Consider the following 14,979-nt stretch of genomic DNA (forward strand, 5'->3'; position numbering starts at 1 on the left):
AATAAAACAAAAAATTACAAACGGACGATTCAGGTAGTAGAGATAGTAGGAATATGTAGAGGGTTTACAGTATATTTATTTAATTTATTTGAAAAATATTTGAGTCAACATTTTTTATTAATATTAGAATATGTTTTGGTTAATATTTTATTTTTATAATATTATAATTTAAAATTTAAAATTTAGTCTTTAGTATTTAGAGTTAATAAAAAATAATAATTTTGTTTTTTTTTTATTTTAGTTTCTTTTAGAAAGGTAACTCTCTTCATTGTATGGAATATAATTCTTGCAGGAAAGTTACGTTCACGCTATTTTCTTGATTCTTTATTTGTGTTAAAGTTATCCTATTCTTCTTTTCCTTTTCCTCCCTAAGATAACTTATTCTTAGCTTATTCACTCATGACTAGGACATGTTATTCCATTTTTATTCATGTATGTAGATGTAACTATAAATCATTGCTCGCTGCTGCACAAATTTCCCTGTAACTTTGGTTAAGGAAACGAAATCACACATAAAGAAAACAAGAAAAGAGGAAGAAAGATAGTAGCTGCAGATCAGATCAACGTAACATATAAATAATTTTGGCTGATTTCTGAGGATGAATTTCAAAAAGCCTCATCACACGGCGGACCAGAGTGCTATTGAGAAGGTGAGTACACTTTTTCAAATATATATAATTCAAAGTTAGATAGATTGATGTGCCAAGTAGGGAGATTTATTTTTCACCTAATATATACATATTATAATGAGAAATTGAGATTACGGAGAAAAATAAAAATTATAACTATAAATATATATATATATTTTAAATCTTTTCAATATTTTGTCTATTCCTATAATAACCACTTTTATATTTGGTCTATTTTGCACTTTATTTTATTTCATAAGTTGTTATCTTTTATAAATTTTATTAGAAGTATTCACAAACATAAAACAATTATACTGTTGTAAAAAATTTGATTATTCAACTATAACATATGTTTAATTATTCTATTATAACATGTTTCATTATTCTTATAAAGTTATAATTAATTACTTTGCTAAAAAAAATAAAAAATATGTATAAATTAAATAAATATATAATAATTAATTTATTGACTAATTTTTTAATGTTTATAGAATCAATTCTGTTAGATAAATAATAAAAATTATAAATAATGTGATCAATAAATTACATCTCAGGTTCACTAAATATAAATATATCTAATTAATTTAAAATTTGAATTTTAAAATTAAAATTAACTCTTTCTTTTAACTTATTATTTATGTTGTTTAGAAAAAAAACGTTGTCCCCTATATTTTTTCTTCATGAAAATAGTATTTAATTTTAAAAATTTGTTTTTCATATTAAAGAATAATATTGTTTAGGGTGAAGGTGAAAATTATCATATAATGCCGTATGCATGCAGGTTGCAGATAACTACCTAATAAAACCAACTGGACTCAACATCGTCTGGGGAAATGATCCTCGATACTGGAAAGTAACCAAGTGAGTATCATAGTCATTTCAATTAAATTCTGTTCTCTTTTCCCAATTTTATCAAAATGAATATCGAATGTTGTATCATATATCTTCCGGCCTGTGCGTTAGAGATAATTACTCCCTCTAACAACTTAAAATTTTGAATAAAATAGTGTCGTAATATAGTATTAGAATTTATATAATTTAAAAATTTAGAATTCAGATTCTTGTTAATTCTAAAAAACAAATTTTACTAATAAGAAAAGAAAAAAAATTATATAAAGAATTTTATATAAATTTTTTATTTTAATCAGAAATGTTTAATGAGTTTCTGTGTCTGTTTGTCAGGTATATTTTGAACATGATACTCATTTAACATTTGTTCGACACATGCGTGTTTTGTCTTTAATTTTATTTTAATAAAAATAAAAAATATTTTTTTAAATACCCTTAAATATACTTAAATATATCACGTGTCTTTTTAAAAAATATTTTATATTATATATATATATATATATATATATATCTTTGAATTTTACAAAAAATTGAAATTAATGTGTCCGCGTGTCCCCGCAGTGCCAAGGGCGTTCTTTTTATTGGAGAAGTGGTATCATAAATCCTTACCATGCATTCTCATTACACTCACATACACCATGCATGATGACATGATTTCAGGAGCGAGGCAGAATTGATACAAGTATCATGGCTGGAAGTATCAGGAGTAGTGAAGGCGTTAAAGAAGGGGAAGAAATACAAAGTTGAATTTGAGTTGAATGTGAAGCCTGGTGCATTCGGTTGGGATGAGACTCAAGTACTTGTGATGGCCAAAGCAGGCAAATCTGGCAGGTATTCATTCAAAGAAGCGAAACTATCAGGTTGTGAGGGTCGTCACGTGACCATTCCATCAAGTGAACCTCTTGAAGTGTCGTTCCCAGCAGGAATTTCAGATTCTGATGCCAATCTCTACTTTGGATTGTATGAAGTGTGGAGCGGTAAATGGAAAGGTGGCATTGAAATTATCAAAGCCAATGTCACATGCATCGATTGAGAGTGCACTCCAAGTCTAGAGCAACATTAATATGCCCTTGGGCAGACATATAATTAATATATATAAAGCAATAAAGGGTTTGCGATATTGCCTTGCATGAAAATGATTGTAATAACTAATAAGTCAATTGAATTCTTATGTTTATGATGATATTTTATTTCTGTTTTTTGTTCGGTATGTGTGTGACCCAGGCCATAATGTAATAATGTAAAGAATAATGCTATGCATCTAAGTCTATTTGTTAATCAAGTTCAACTAAGTTGATCTAATATAACAAAAATTAGTTATAACTAACAGTATTTCAAATTTTATTCTTTAGTTTAGTTGGACTTAGTTCATAAAAAGACTTAGATGTGTAGCATTATTTTAGGATGTTCTCTTCCTTTTCAACCTATTGGTTGCTTTTTCTCTCTTTTACGGGCCACTACTTTGTTCTTACTCTCTTTTGTTTGCAATCACACACACTTGATATACGAATTGGAGGCACAATCACGTTCTCACGCTTATCTCACTTTGTCTCCCTCAAATCTCTCATATTCCATACATCTTTTTGAATTAGGAGAGTGAAAACACCTATTCTATTGATGTACATAATCCTCTTTGATTTTCAATGACATCTTCAATTGATATTAACATTTTTGCATGGGATTTCAATTCAAATGTTGTAATTATTGAGACGAGTAATGATGCTGCTGAAATGATCATGAGGTGTGATTTTTTTTATTGTATAATTTATATTCTCAAAAAAAAAAATCTAAGTATCAAATTAAAACATCTAAAACTCCACTATATAAAACATCTAAAAGTCATACAAGCATTTTCTTTAATAAATTAGAATGGAGCATTAATGATGTCTACATTGAAGGGTTATTTGAACAATATTTGGTTATTTTGATTCAAAGAATATTCAAATTTCAATTGATTTGAACAATCATACTACTAAAGTGATATATGAGGCATGTTTCTATATTTAGAAAAAGGTATCTAAGATAATTAGCATTCAAAAGTCATCTAAGAATTAGCATGCATAATATGCCCAATATAAAGGTTAGTTGAGATTTAATGTAAAAATTGGTTGGTGTTGTTTCTCCTAGTAGAATTGTAATACTATATAAGTGATATTAATTTTTTCTGGTGTCTAAATATGAAATAAAAGAAAAAAGAAACATGAGAAAAAAAAAAAGAAGAAGAGAAAAACCAAAGCTAAGTTAATTGACTTGTTTGGTATCTAAAGATATAAAATGATGTAAATCATTCTAAGGTTGAAATCATTCCACATGCTCTTTTGCGTTTGAGTAAGTTTATTAGCCATAAAATTAGCTATATAATTGGTTGTTCTTTAAATTAAGGTGATATTAATCTTTTGAATTTAACTTAGAGTCTCTTAAATCTTTTTCATTAGGTCACTTTCTAAAATAATATCGTCAAACTTTTTTTTATGTACTATAAATAAAGCGTCTAAACAATCTGTCTTCCAAAGAATATCGCAAAAATCACATTCCCAAATAAGGATTAAATCCCTCTAAATAGCATGAAGCTCACCCTGAAGAACACTAGCATTATCTAACTTCCGAGAACAACCTTTAACATAGCACTCATCATAGTTACAGATAATGCATCTAAACTCTAATGATTCCACTAAGAAGATTCTAACTGGCATCACAATGAGATAAGTGATATACTATAAAAATACAATTTTTTCTTAAAAGTGTACAAATCCATAAAAATAAAATTTATCTTATTTATTTAAAAAATATAAAAAACAATTGTAAAATTTTAAGATAATTATTTCTAGAGGTTAGAATTTTAGACTGCAGTAAAACACAGGTAATTTTGAATGTATGTCACAAATTAAAAAGTTCTGCTAATTCGTGTGCTATGTGGGAATGGCAAAATACTGCTATGAATATTATTAAAAATATTATAAAAAAACATTTCACTAAAATTTATTAAAAAGATAATCATTTTATATTTTTAATACATTGAATATATAAAAGTTTAAAAATTGTCTATCATTATATTCTTAGAATGTGCCTTTAGGACATAAAACAAAATAAATCCCAGATTAAATTTTATTTCTTAACCTACGGTTAATCTACAGCTTCAGCTCAAACTAACAAGCTAAGTGGTAATACTTCTTGATGATCATCTAAACATCTCCCACTCTGTCATCTTCACTAGATGTATCATCATAATATTGGAATTTTCTCTTTCTAAGGAGTTTAAATTCTTCCTGAAAATAAGATATTAATATTAGTTTTATAGTAGATAAAAGAATTAGAATAGGAAATGGAGAACAAATATAAGATAGAACACTAGTGCAATTTTGTTTTTTAAGGAATGTTATGGACCATAATGGTCTGAGTTTTCAATGATGTAAATATAAATAAAAGAGAGGATAAAAGAAAATTTTCTCAACTTAGTTTTCAAGAACAATCACTTTGATCATGAATGCTTAAAGTTCTTTTAAAATCTATATCAAATCCAGCATGCATCATAATATGAACAGAAGTAATAAATGTCTATTAGAAAATGAGTACTTACTTTTTCATCTCCACCATGGACAGTTACATTCTCATCTGCTACCATATCATTACCATCATCCTGTTGCTTCATGGTTTGGTCAATTGGATCATCATATATGAGATAAACTGTTGTTTCCTTCACTCTGAATCCATACCCCAAAACAACAGCAACAACCTGCACTTTGTCACTGGCTTCAAGATTTGATAAGACACTCTGCCAGTCTTCACCTTTAAGTGAAGACAAGGTATCTCCCTCGTAGACATGAGTGGTGGCTTTTGTGTAATTTATGATCATCATATTCTTTAGACTTATTCCTTCAGATGCTATGATGTTTGAGGAAGAAGAGTAAACAATGCACAATATCACCGCCTTCAAGCTGCGGCCATTAACTTTTGGAACTTCAAAACTCACAGAAGAACCTTCACTGCTGAAGGTTAACCAATCAGGATTGTTGTTTCCAGGAAGCAAAAAATCTCCAGCTAAATTGCTAGTAAGCTTCTGCAAAATCAAAATATAAAACCAGGAGAAAAAGAGATCAACTCTTTTGGTGATTAGCATTGTTTCTCTCAACATGTTTCTGTCTTAAGAATTACACAGACCAACAAAAGATGTATAGAAAAAAGATTGAGACAAACCTGTGAAATGCTCTGACGGAGTGCTTTTGTGATTAAGCAATTCATTCCCATTTGGATTAAAATGATATTCAAGGAGTTTTCTGATCTAGAAATGTAACCTTCACTGCAACAACCACCTAATGCTGAGGTATTCATATTTGAGACATGTGATGTTCTTGATGGTGCTTCCAGTTCCTTAAAATTTGTGTCATTAGAAGAAACTAAATTTACATTTCCTGATATGTTTAGTTGTGAGCCACATTCCAATTGAAGATTCTGAACCTTTGGAAGCTCTTTAATGATGGATGATAGGCCTGCATGGGAACTACTGCTATTGGATACCATTATGGAAACAAGATTTGACAGGTCCAAATTTGTATGCATTTGGGGTGAGAGATTATTTGTTGGAGAGGTCCATGACCAGATGATTGAAGGAAACACATTACGACACAATCCTTCAAACCCACACAAAGAAATGTAAACAATGTTGTTTAATCTTGGTAGTGCATAGGGAACTTTGGTTATAGCAGTGTTATCTGCCATCAATGTTGTCAAAGATTTCATTTGTTCTAAGTCATCTTCCAATTTGTCAATCTTTGTACATCCAGACAGAATGAGAGTTTTGAGAGATTTTAATTTGTAGATGCTTTTCGGAAGCACTCGAAGGCTTGTACAATCTTTCAAGTTGATTAGAAGAATTCGTTTGAGATGTCCAATGGTGTGGGAGATTGCACACAATCTTGGACAATCTTTGAGTATTAACTTTTTAAGATTGGGCAAGTATGAAAAGTCTGGAGTATGTGTCAAGTGTTCAGAATGACTAAGATTGAGAATTTTCAGTTTCTTCATCATCTGCAGGAATTTTGGAAAAAAATAAAACAATGAAAGAGATACCTTATTCTTAATTGAAATAAGAATTGAAAAGAAAAAAAAAAAACTATACCTGGCCCTTCTTCCATACATGTTGGAGGTAGCTATATTTTAAGTCAATGGCAACTAAATTTCTTTGATCAAAGTTTACTTCTGTATATCTTGAAGGGCATCCATGCCAGCATAGCCATCGAAGGTCTGTCGAAAGGTGTTTGAAGTTTCCTTTAAGTTGCACACCAGCAAGTTGAAGTAATCTGAGTCTTCTCATGTACTTAAATGCTTTAGTCTTCAAACAAATTGGATTCATCCTTGATAACTTCAAAGCAATTCCCTCGGTAGCTTTTGTTCCCTTCAAAATAAAATTAACAAAGAAGTAAAAACTCAGAGTTAGATAACAAATGGCAGCTAAAAACCTTATGGGGTAAACAACTTCAATTGAGTTTTGAAGTCAAATTTGCTAGTAGGTTCAAATAGCTATAATAAAATCAAGTCTACCAATCCAAAGATAGCAGTGTTAATAAAACTAAAACTAGCAACTTTAGGAAGAAAAATTATGTTTGGAATTCTTACCAATTCTTTTGATAATACATCAAGCACATCCTCTGAATGCCATAACCTACTACGTTCTTCAGGTGTTGTTGGAGAACTCTCGCGAATGATTTCTCTTCCCATGTCTCTTAGCAAACCATGCATTCGAAGTTTATTCTTAGTGTCAACAGTTACAAGACATCGCTCCAAAAGAATACTTATTCCAATCCCAGCAGAATGTCCACAACCATTTAGTATATCAGTGACATCACTTTTGTCCATTCCAATAAAGAAAAAAGCTATATCAAGGAATATTTCTCTATCTTTGTCATCACTTAAACCATCAAAGCTTATCTTAAGCTTCTTTTGCACTTCTTTATTGGGAATGCTTTTGAGTTTGTTCAAGACACTCTTCCACTCTTTTATTCCTCTTTCAAACAAATGTGACCCAATGACCTCAAGAGCTAATGGCAAATTCCCACAATAGGAAATAACTTCACCACAAAGTGTAGCAAATTTTTTCCTAGGACGTGGTTCTTTGAATGCATGCCAACTGAAAAGTTCAATAGATTCTTCCTCATTCAACCCTTCCATTTTATATCTTTTGTCAATTTCAAGCCAACTAAGAAGTCTTTCATCTCTTGTTGTGATGATTATTATACTCCTTGGACAGAACCATTTATAGCTTGCAGCCAAAGCATTAAGTTGCTCTAATTTATCCACATCATCAAGTACAACAAGTATCCTTTTCTGTCCAAGCCTTTTCTCTAATATTGATTTTCCAGATTCTATGTTCTGTATCTTTATTTTTGTTGTCTTATAGACAGAAGAAAGAAGTTGCTGCTGCAAATGAAGGCCACCATTATCTTGATCCCAAACTTCCCTGATATTTAAGAGGAAACATCGACCATCAAACTGACGGCAAATTTTATTATAAACTGCTTTGGCAATGGTTGTTTTACCGATCCCTCCCATGCCCCATATGCCTAATAGTAGAGGATCTTCTGATTGATGGCTTTTTAGTAGTTCAATCAGCTCTTTTACACGAGATTCTACTCCTACTGGATGATTAGCAATGAACAATTCATTCATGTCTAGCATATGAGTAACATGTTCAACAATCTTCTTAATATCCTCACTTTCATTCCTGTACAAAATGAAGTGGAGATTAGATACACAATTGGTTATATGAGTATATAACCATTTTCCATCAAGAGAAAGAACCAAGAAAAAAATGTTGAACTTTTGGGATTTTTGGATTTTAAACAGCAAAAACATATTAAATTACCTCCAATTTTGAACAACAAATCCAGCAGTGGAGCCTACATCACGGAGTGCTTTCCTCCAATCCTGCTCTTTGACTTTATTTTGGGGGTTTTTCTTTATAAATTCTTCAAAAGCCTCTCCAAATCTACCAGCTTGATTTCGCACTTCTGATGGATCAACATGGTGGAACACTGGCAACACCTTTTGAGTTTGATTATTATAACATCTCATTATGTCTTCCAACTCCTGCAAGCACCATTTTGAATCTGCATAATTTGGTGACAAAATAATGATAGAAATTCTAGACTCTCCAATTGCTTTTAGAAGTGAAAGTGAGATATTTTCCCCTCTTGCTTCCTCATCATCATCCTTGAAAACATAGATACTAGCATTTTCAAGAGATGCATGAAGATGTGACATGAAATTGGAACGAGTGTCTTTGCCTCGAAAGCTCAAGAATACATCATAAGGCCTTTGCTGAAATAGACAAGAGGGAAAAAAAATCAGTTACACTAACAATCATCAGTGCATTATGTTTCAATTTTCAAATGCACAATTTGATAGTATACTAGGATTTAGATGTAGTACTAGTCAAGGCATTAAACTTTCTTTTACAACAGCAGAATTTTGTTTTGTTTTCCATAGCATGTATGCATACACCTTGATTAAAAGTTTTGTTGATATATTTATAATATATAGAAGTTAATTCCTAAATGGTAAGTATATTTCAATTTCTGTTCTGAGAAACCATAACATCCTACCAACCTGAGGCTTAATAGATGATTCTTTCAGATACATTTCTCTTCCGATGTCTTGTATCAAACGATGCATGCGAAACCTGTCCTTCTCAAACGACAGAAGACTATGATCTTCAAGCCCTTTGATTGCTTTTAGTGCCACTACCACATCACATCCAGCTTTTTGTAATATTTGAGTTACATCATTTTGGTCCATTCCAATAAAGAAATGACTCAAATAAGCTAGCACAAGAAACATTTGCTTCATGTCATATCCCAAAGAATCAATGCTTTTTCTTAAAACTTGCCATACATCTTGAAGGGGAAATCTTTTAAGCCTTTCCAATACACTCTCCCACTCTACTCTACCTTTTTCAAATAATACAGATCCAACTGCCACAAGAGCTAGTGGCAATCCATCAGAATATTCAAGTGCACGATTAATCAGATCAGCATAATTCCTTTCAGGAGTTGCTTTCTTGAAAGCACTCTGACTAAAAAGCTCAACACATTCGTTGTAATCCATTTCTTTCAGTCTGTAAACATGATTAATTCCAATCTCATTAAACTGATCATGTTTAGTCCTTGTGGTGATGATTATTATACTCCCAGGACCAAAGCATTCACAAGTTACAGGGAAAACCTCCAGCTCTTTTTCACTTCTCACATTGTCAAGTACAAGCAATACCTTTACACAACGAATTCCTTCCCACCATATAACACTTGTTGAGTCGAAATTGCAAGCTTTTGTTGCAACTTGTTCTTTGAGAAACAAAAGAAGCTCCTCTTCTATAATGCCCAAAGGCCACCTTCTTGGGAAATCCTCCATCCTTTCATCTATGTCTGGGACAAACTTCCTCACATCGAAATTGTGACTAATTTGATTGTAGAGGACTTTGGCAACTGTTGTTTTACCTATTCCTCCCATACCCCATATTGCCATAATGAAAACACTATCTGATTTCTTATTATCTAACAGTTGAATCAAATCTTGCACGTGAGAGTTTACTCCTACTGGATGTTCTGCAACGAATAAGGCTGTTGAATCTAGCAAAGAGGTAACATGTCCAACGATACTATCTATGGTTTTGCTTCTATCCCTGCAAAATGTGAATCACACAAGGTACACAATTACACAAATGTCGTCCAATATGCACATTTATCACAAGAACATGGCTCATAAGGAATGAAGTTTCTCAAAGCATGAAATTTAAAAGTATATAGTATATACTCTTCCCATTTCATATCAAGTGATTCTTTTCATTTTTATTTTTGTTACAAATTAAGTGTCTTTTTCTAATTTCAAAATGTAGCTAATTAACTTTTTACTTATCATGCTCTCTACTATTAAACAGAAAAAGAAATTTAACAGATTAAAATATAGAGAGAAAAAAAGGAGTAAATGGTTAAATTAGTTCTTGAAAGATTATCGTTCTTTAAATTGGTCCCTAGAAGATTTTTTTTTAATCAAATTCATCCTTTAAAAATTCTAAATTAGTCATGTTAGTCCTTCTGTGACTTTGTTTGTTCATGGTGTTAAAATTTACTAATGTGATACGTTAAATGACACTCCAACACACACTTAGAAGTCTTAATTGATTATTAACATGATTAGTTTATAAAATTAGATCAAATCAATCACCAATCAAGAAATTCTAATGTCTCAAGTTCTCTCCATAAATTAGGTTTTAATTTGATCTAATTTCATAAACTTATTATGTTGGTAGTCAATTAAAACTCTTTGATGTGTATTGGGGTGTCACTTAACGTGTTACATTAGCAAATTTTGATACCATCAATAAACAAAGAGACAGAAGGACTAACATGACTAATTTAAAATCTTTAAAAGACGAATTTGATTAAAAAAAATTTTCGGGAACCAATTTAAAGAACGAATAATTTTTTAGGGACTAATTTTATTATTTATTCGAAAAAAAAAGTATTGAAATTAATAGATAAAATAAAACCGATTTCACCTTGGAGAGGCAATATCATTTTGATAGGAACCAATAAAATTTTGATTTAGTTAATATGTGCCCTAAAATTTACAAATAAAAAAAATTATTGAAAATATAAAAAATTTAAATTTCTAATACATTTGTTTTACATTTAAATAAAAATATTTAAAATTTTTCACTAATAAGAAATTTATTATGTACCTAAGAACACATATTAGTCCTAAAAATCCATAAAATTTTATATACAACTATTTTGCATGACATATGGTTCCACAACTCTTGATACCACATATTGTGGAATAAAAAATGAAATTGAAATGAAAACTAGCATTATAGTTGCTCTAACGATACTTTATTCCTTTCCTTTTGATTGTTTATATTTTCAACAAAATTTAATTGTGCACAACCAAAAAGAGACTTGTAATTACCGAAAATTGGTGAGAAACCTTGGTGAAATGGCAGCAGCTTCTTTTAGCGCGGTCATATAACTCACCACCTTGGCTTGATTGGTTGAAGTTCTTGCCAGAGTAGCCAACAAAGCTTCTCCGAAATGGCCACTCTGATTAAACACTTCCTTGGGATCTACCTCATAGAACACAGGCACAACTTGCTGACCTCTGCTGCTGCGATACTCCATTATTTTCTCAAGCTCTTTCAAACTCCAGGTTGTACAAGCAAAATCGGTAGTGAAAACTACGATAGAAACTCTGGATCCTTTGATTACGCTAGATAGTATGAGGTCTTTACTTTTTGGCTTCATGTAGTTGTCCAGAAAAAGATGCACTCCAGCACGTTTGAGAGCGCCAGAGAGAAGTGAAATGAAAGGATGGGAAGGGTAATGGGGTTCGAAACTTATGTACACGTCATACATGATTGTTCTGTGGGGATTGAATGTGAATTCGGGATCCTGGTTTTGGGAAAACATGGCAGGCTCAGCGACTGGAGCGATGAGGAGGATGAAGGGAGCTAGGGGAGAAGTAAACAGAGAGCTGATAGCTTTCAAGTCAAGTCAAGTCATCAAAGCGAAAATGGGGGAAAGATGGTGGGAACTAGAGGGGAAATAAACATGGTGGGGTGGCGGACTTTAACTTAAACATTATTAAATGGTTTAATAAAAAACAATAGAATAATCAAATTCGTGCGAAGATGAAGATGATGATTTTATTTGAGAAAGCGAGCGGACTAAAATGAATTTAATCAAACAATTTACGACATTATTTTCATCATACTTATATAATATCAACATATTTCACCATTAAGATATTATGTTGACATTTAACGGTCTAAGTATTATATTAAAGTTTTGGCTAAAAAATGAAAATTCACAAAAAATAAATTTAAGAAATTCAATTAATCATGTATAAAAATATAAGACTTTTAATTTACGTTCAAAATGAGAAAATAGAAAATAAATTCTCTCCATTTTTTTCAATTATTTAATAAAATGTAATTTTTTATTTTACAAAAGTATAAAATTATTTTTTATTTATTTATTATGTTAAAACTATTTTTTGAGTATAATGTTTTTTAAAAGAATTTATGTAAATTATAATTTTTAAAAATAGATTTTTTTTAATATTTTTATTTTTAGTACTAAAATTTTATCAAACACACTAAAAAATAAAAAATATTTTTATATTTTTAAAAATTTAATAATATCCAAAAAAACTCGTAATAAATAAAGAAATAAATAAATTTTATTATTATACTCAAACATAACTGTTAAATAAAAAAATTTACATGAGATATTTAAATTTAAAATTATTTTTATTCTTTTAAAAAATCTTTGAAAAATATCCTTTTTCTAAAAGTTTATTCAAACGAGTCTTTAAAATTGTATTTGTTTATATGCATGAGACACTATAAAGACGTAAAATCATATTTGGTAGATAAGACATACACAAAGATATTATATCTAAAAATACTAAATTAATGTATTTTGTATCCATCTGACAAGAAGAACACAAAGATACTAACAAGAGACATAATTTATTATTTTTTTATTATTTTTATTATTTTTTATATTTACTTTTTATTATTATATTTTTTCTTTAATTGTTGAATAAAAAAATAAAAATAAATTAAATTTTTATAATTTAATTTAATTTATCACAAATAAAATACAAAAATACTAATTTTTTTACTTTTGTTTTTTATATTTTATTCTCAATATTTTATTTTGTTTTATTTTCAAAACCAAAATACAGTCTACGTAACTTCAAAGTTCTCTACTCTACAGGTGATGTTCAAGTTTAACTTAACTAACATATCATTTAAGGTGGTTACTCCAACAAAGGTTTTATGATTGTCATTATATGAAGATATTTTATTTTGACTATTGGATGATAAATTGTAAGACTTAATTTTTATATGTTATAAAAATATTATCTTTATTTAAAATATAACTAAACAATTAAGTCATATTTTTTAAACAAAAATTATCATAAAAAAATATTTTTAGCATCTTCGTTAAAGTAGTTGCTATCATTTTAATGACATTTAGTCTTTTTAATAATAAAATATGTCTGATTTAAGAAAACAAGACATGTTTTGTATTCACTTATTCTTTAGTAGATACATCCATATATAATTTTATTAATTTTTAATTAAAATTTTATATTTTTTTTAAATTTGCCTATAATGTAATCATCTGTTTTACATGTTTTACATGCATGTTTGATTTGATAAATAGATAAAAACTTTATAAAAATTAGTCATTAGGTATTGACTTAGTTTAATAAAATTTTTTGAAGAGGTATTTGTATTTATCAGTCGTTAGGTATTGGTTTATGTTTTGTATTTAGTAAAATAAAAAACTAATGTGTTTGTACTTGTAGTTTTTAAAAATTATGAATATTTTTAAAAGTACATAATTTTTTTTTAAATTGTACTTATCAAAATTAAAAAATCTAATATAATTTCATACATTAATTAATATCAAAATTTAATTCTTATATTAATGTCTATTATAGTATTTTAAAATTTTAAAAGCTATTTTATCAAACACATTTGTAGTTAATTGTGTTCATTAAAAACTATTTTTAGTTTAGTTTACCAAATACAAATGTTATAACTTTTAAAAATTAACTTTTATAAGCTACTTTTGAAAATATAAAAATTTTACCAAACTAAATCTTGATGTGATTCATTGTTATTGAGAAGACAACTACTTAAATTACCTAATTAACTAGTAATAATTATACAAACCAAAAGATTTATTAGATGTATTTGTTGGAAAAATTGAAGTTCAATAAGAATTTGTTTAAGAGCAGAAATACCAAAAATAATTTTTCATAACCTGTACAATTAAATAGACAATATTAAAGATACTCCAAGTAACAAATATAATGGATGAAATTAAATAATCAAACACCAAAATTTTATCATGAAACCTCTCCCCCCCTCCTCCAAAAGATGGACAAAAAATTTACGGGACCTAATCCAGTAAAATCTTCCACTATCAAAATAATGGGTACACAACCAATCTTTCTAGTAGCACTAGGGCATCTCAAACAATCAATAAGATACATCATCAAAATTGATGGAATCAACATAAATCCTCCATAAAGTGGGTATCTCAAATCAGACAAAAGAAAAGACAATACAACTAGCATGTTATATCCTAATATTCATCTCTACACCAGGAATAACATATTAAAATTTTATAAAAAATGGAACGAATTTACTAGATCAACGAGATCAAAATGATACCACCATTTTTCTCCAATTCTTCTTCTCTTTGTCGAAACCACACTGCTTCGTTTCCTTTCATTCAAAATGAATGAAGCTTCTCTCTATCTCTCTCATGGCTTTTGCCACTTCTTTATTTATTTATTTATTTATTTATTTTTGTTTTAAAGTTGTGTGGGCCCCACTTGAGGTTGGAGACCCACAATAAATCTCCCCCTTACCAACTCAAGTGGGGTTAGGCTGCTCTACCAAGTTTGCCTTCTATTTGCAGGAATCAAA

General features: G+C 29.4%; 2 protein-coding genes across 2 annotated transcripts; one reads left to right on the plus strand and one right to left on the minus strand.

Annotated features, from left to right (window-relative positions):
• Window positions 1–274: 274 nt before the first annotated feature.
• LOC112749587 (protein PHLOEM PROTEIN 2-LIKE A9) lies at window positions 275–2,805 on the plus strand. The gene is made up of 3 exons (XM_025797885.3): window positions 275–650; window positions 1,411–1,490; window positions 2,139–2,805. The coding sequence occupies exons 1-3, from the start codon at window positions 600–602 to the stop codon at window positions 2,509–2,511; spliced, it is 504 nt and encodes a 167-aa protein (XP_025653670.1). The 5' UTR covers window positions 275–599; the 3' UTR covers window positions 2,512–2,805.
• A 1,596-nt stretch (window positions 2,806–4,401) lies between these two features.
• On the minus strand, window positions 4,402–12,142 carry LOC112749517 (disease resistance protein RPP2A-like). The gene is made up of 8 exons (XM_025797793.3): window positions 11,439–12,142; window positions 9,081–10,152; window positions 8,338–8,792; window positions 7,092–8,196; window positions 6,595–6,870; window positions 5,673–6,503; window positions 5,056–5,535; window positions 4,402–4,744 (listed from the first exon to the last, which is right to left on the minus strand). The coding sequence occupies exons 1-8, from the start codon at window positions 11,933–11,935 to the stop codon at window positions 4,661–4,663; spliced, it is 4,800 nt and encodes a 1,599-aa protein (XP_025653578.1). The 5' UTR covers window positions 11,936–12,142; the 3' UTR covers window positions 4,402–4,660.
• Between the last annotated feature and the right edge of the window lie 2,837 nt (window positions 12,143–14,979).

Source organism: Arachis hypogaea, chromosome 2 (assembly GCF_003086295.3).
Source record: "Arachis hypogaea cultivar Tifrunner chromosome 2, arahy.Tifrunner.gnm2.J5K5, whole genome shotgun sequence".
Classification (NCBI taxonomy): Eukaryota; Viridiplantae; Streptophyta; class Magnoliopsida; order Fabales; family Fabaceae; genus Arachis; species Arachis hypogaea.

Coding starts and splice junctions, on each gene's coding strand:
- LOC112749517 (XM_025797793.3), bottom strand. CDS start 11,935: ATGTTTTCCCAAAACCAGGATCCCGAATTCACATTCAATCCCCACAGA. Junction 10,153..11,438: donor AGGTTTCTCACCAATTTTCG/GTAATTACAAGT, acceptor CACATTTTGCAG/GGATAGAAGCAAAACCATAG. Junction 8,793..9,080: donor AATCATCTATTAAGCCTCAG/GTTGGTAGGATG, acceptor TGTCTATTTCAG/CAAAGGCCTTATGATGTATT.
- LOC112749587 (XM_025797885.3), top strand. CDS start 600: ATGAATTTCAAAAAGCCTCATCACACGGCGGACCAGAGTGCTATTGAG. Junction 651..1,410: donor ACCAGAGTGCTATTGAGAAG/GTGAGTACACTT, acceptor GTATGCATGCAG/GTTGCAGATAACTACCTAAT. Junction 1,491..2,138: donor CGATACTGGAAAGTAACCAA/GTGAGTATCATA, acceptor ACATGATTTCAG/GAGCGAGGCAGAATTGATAC.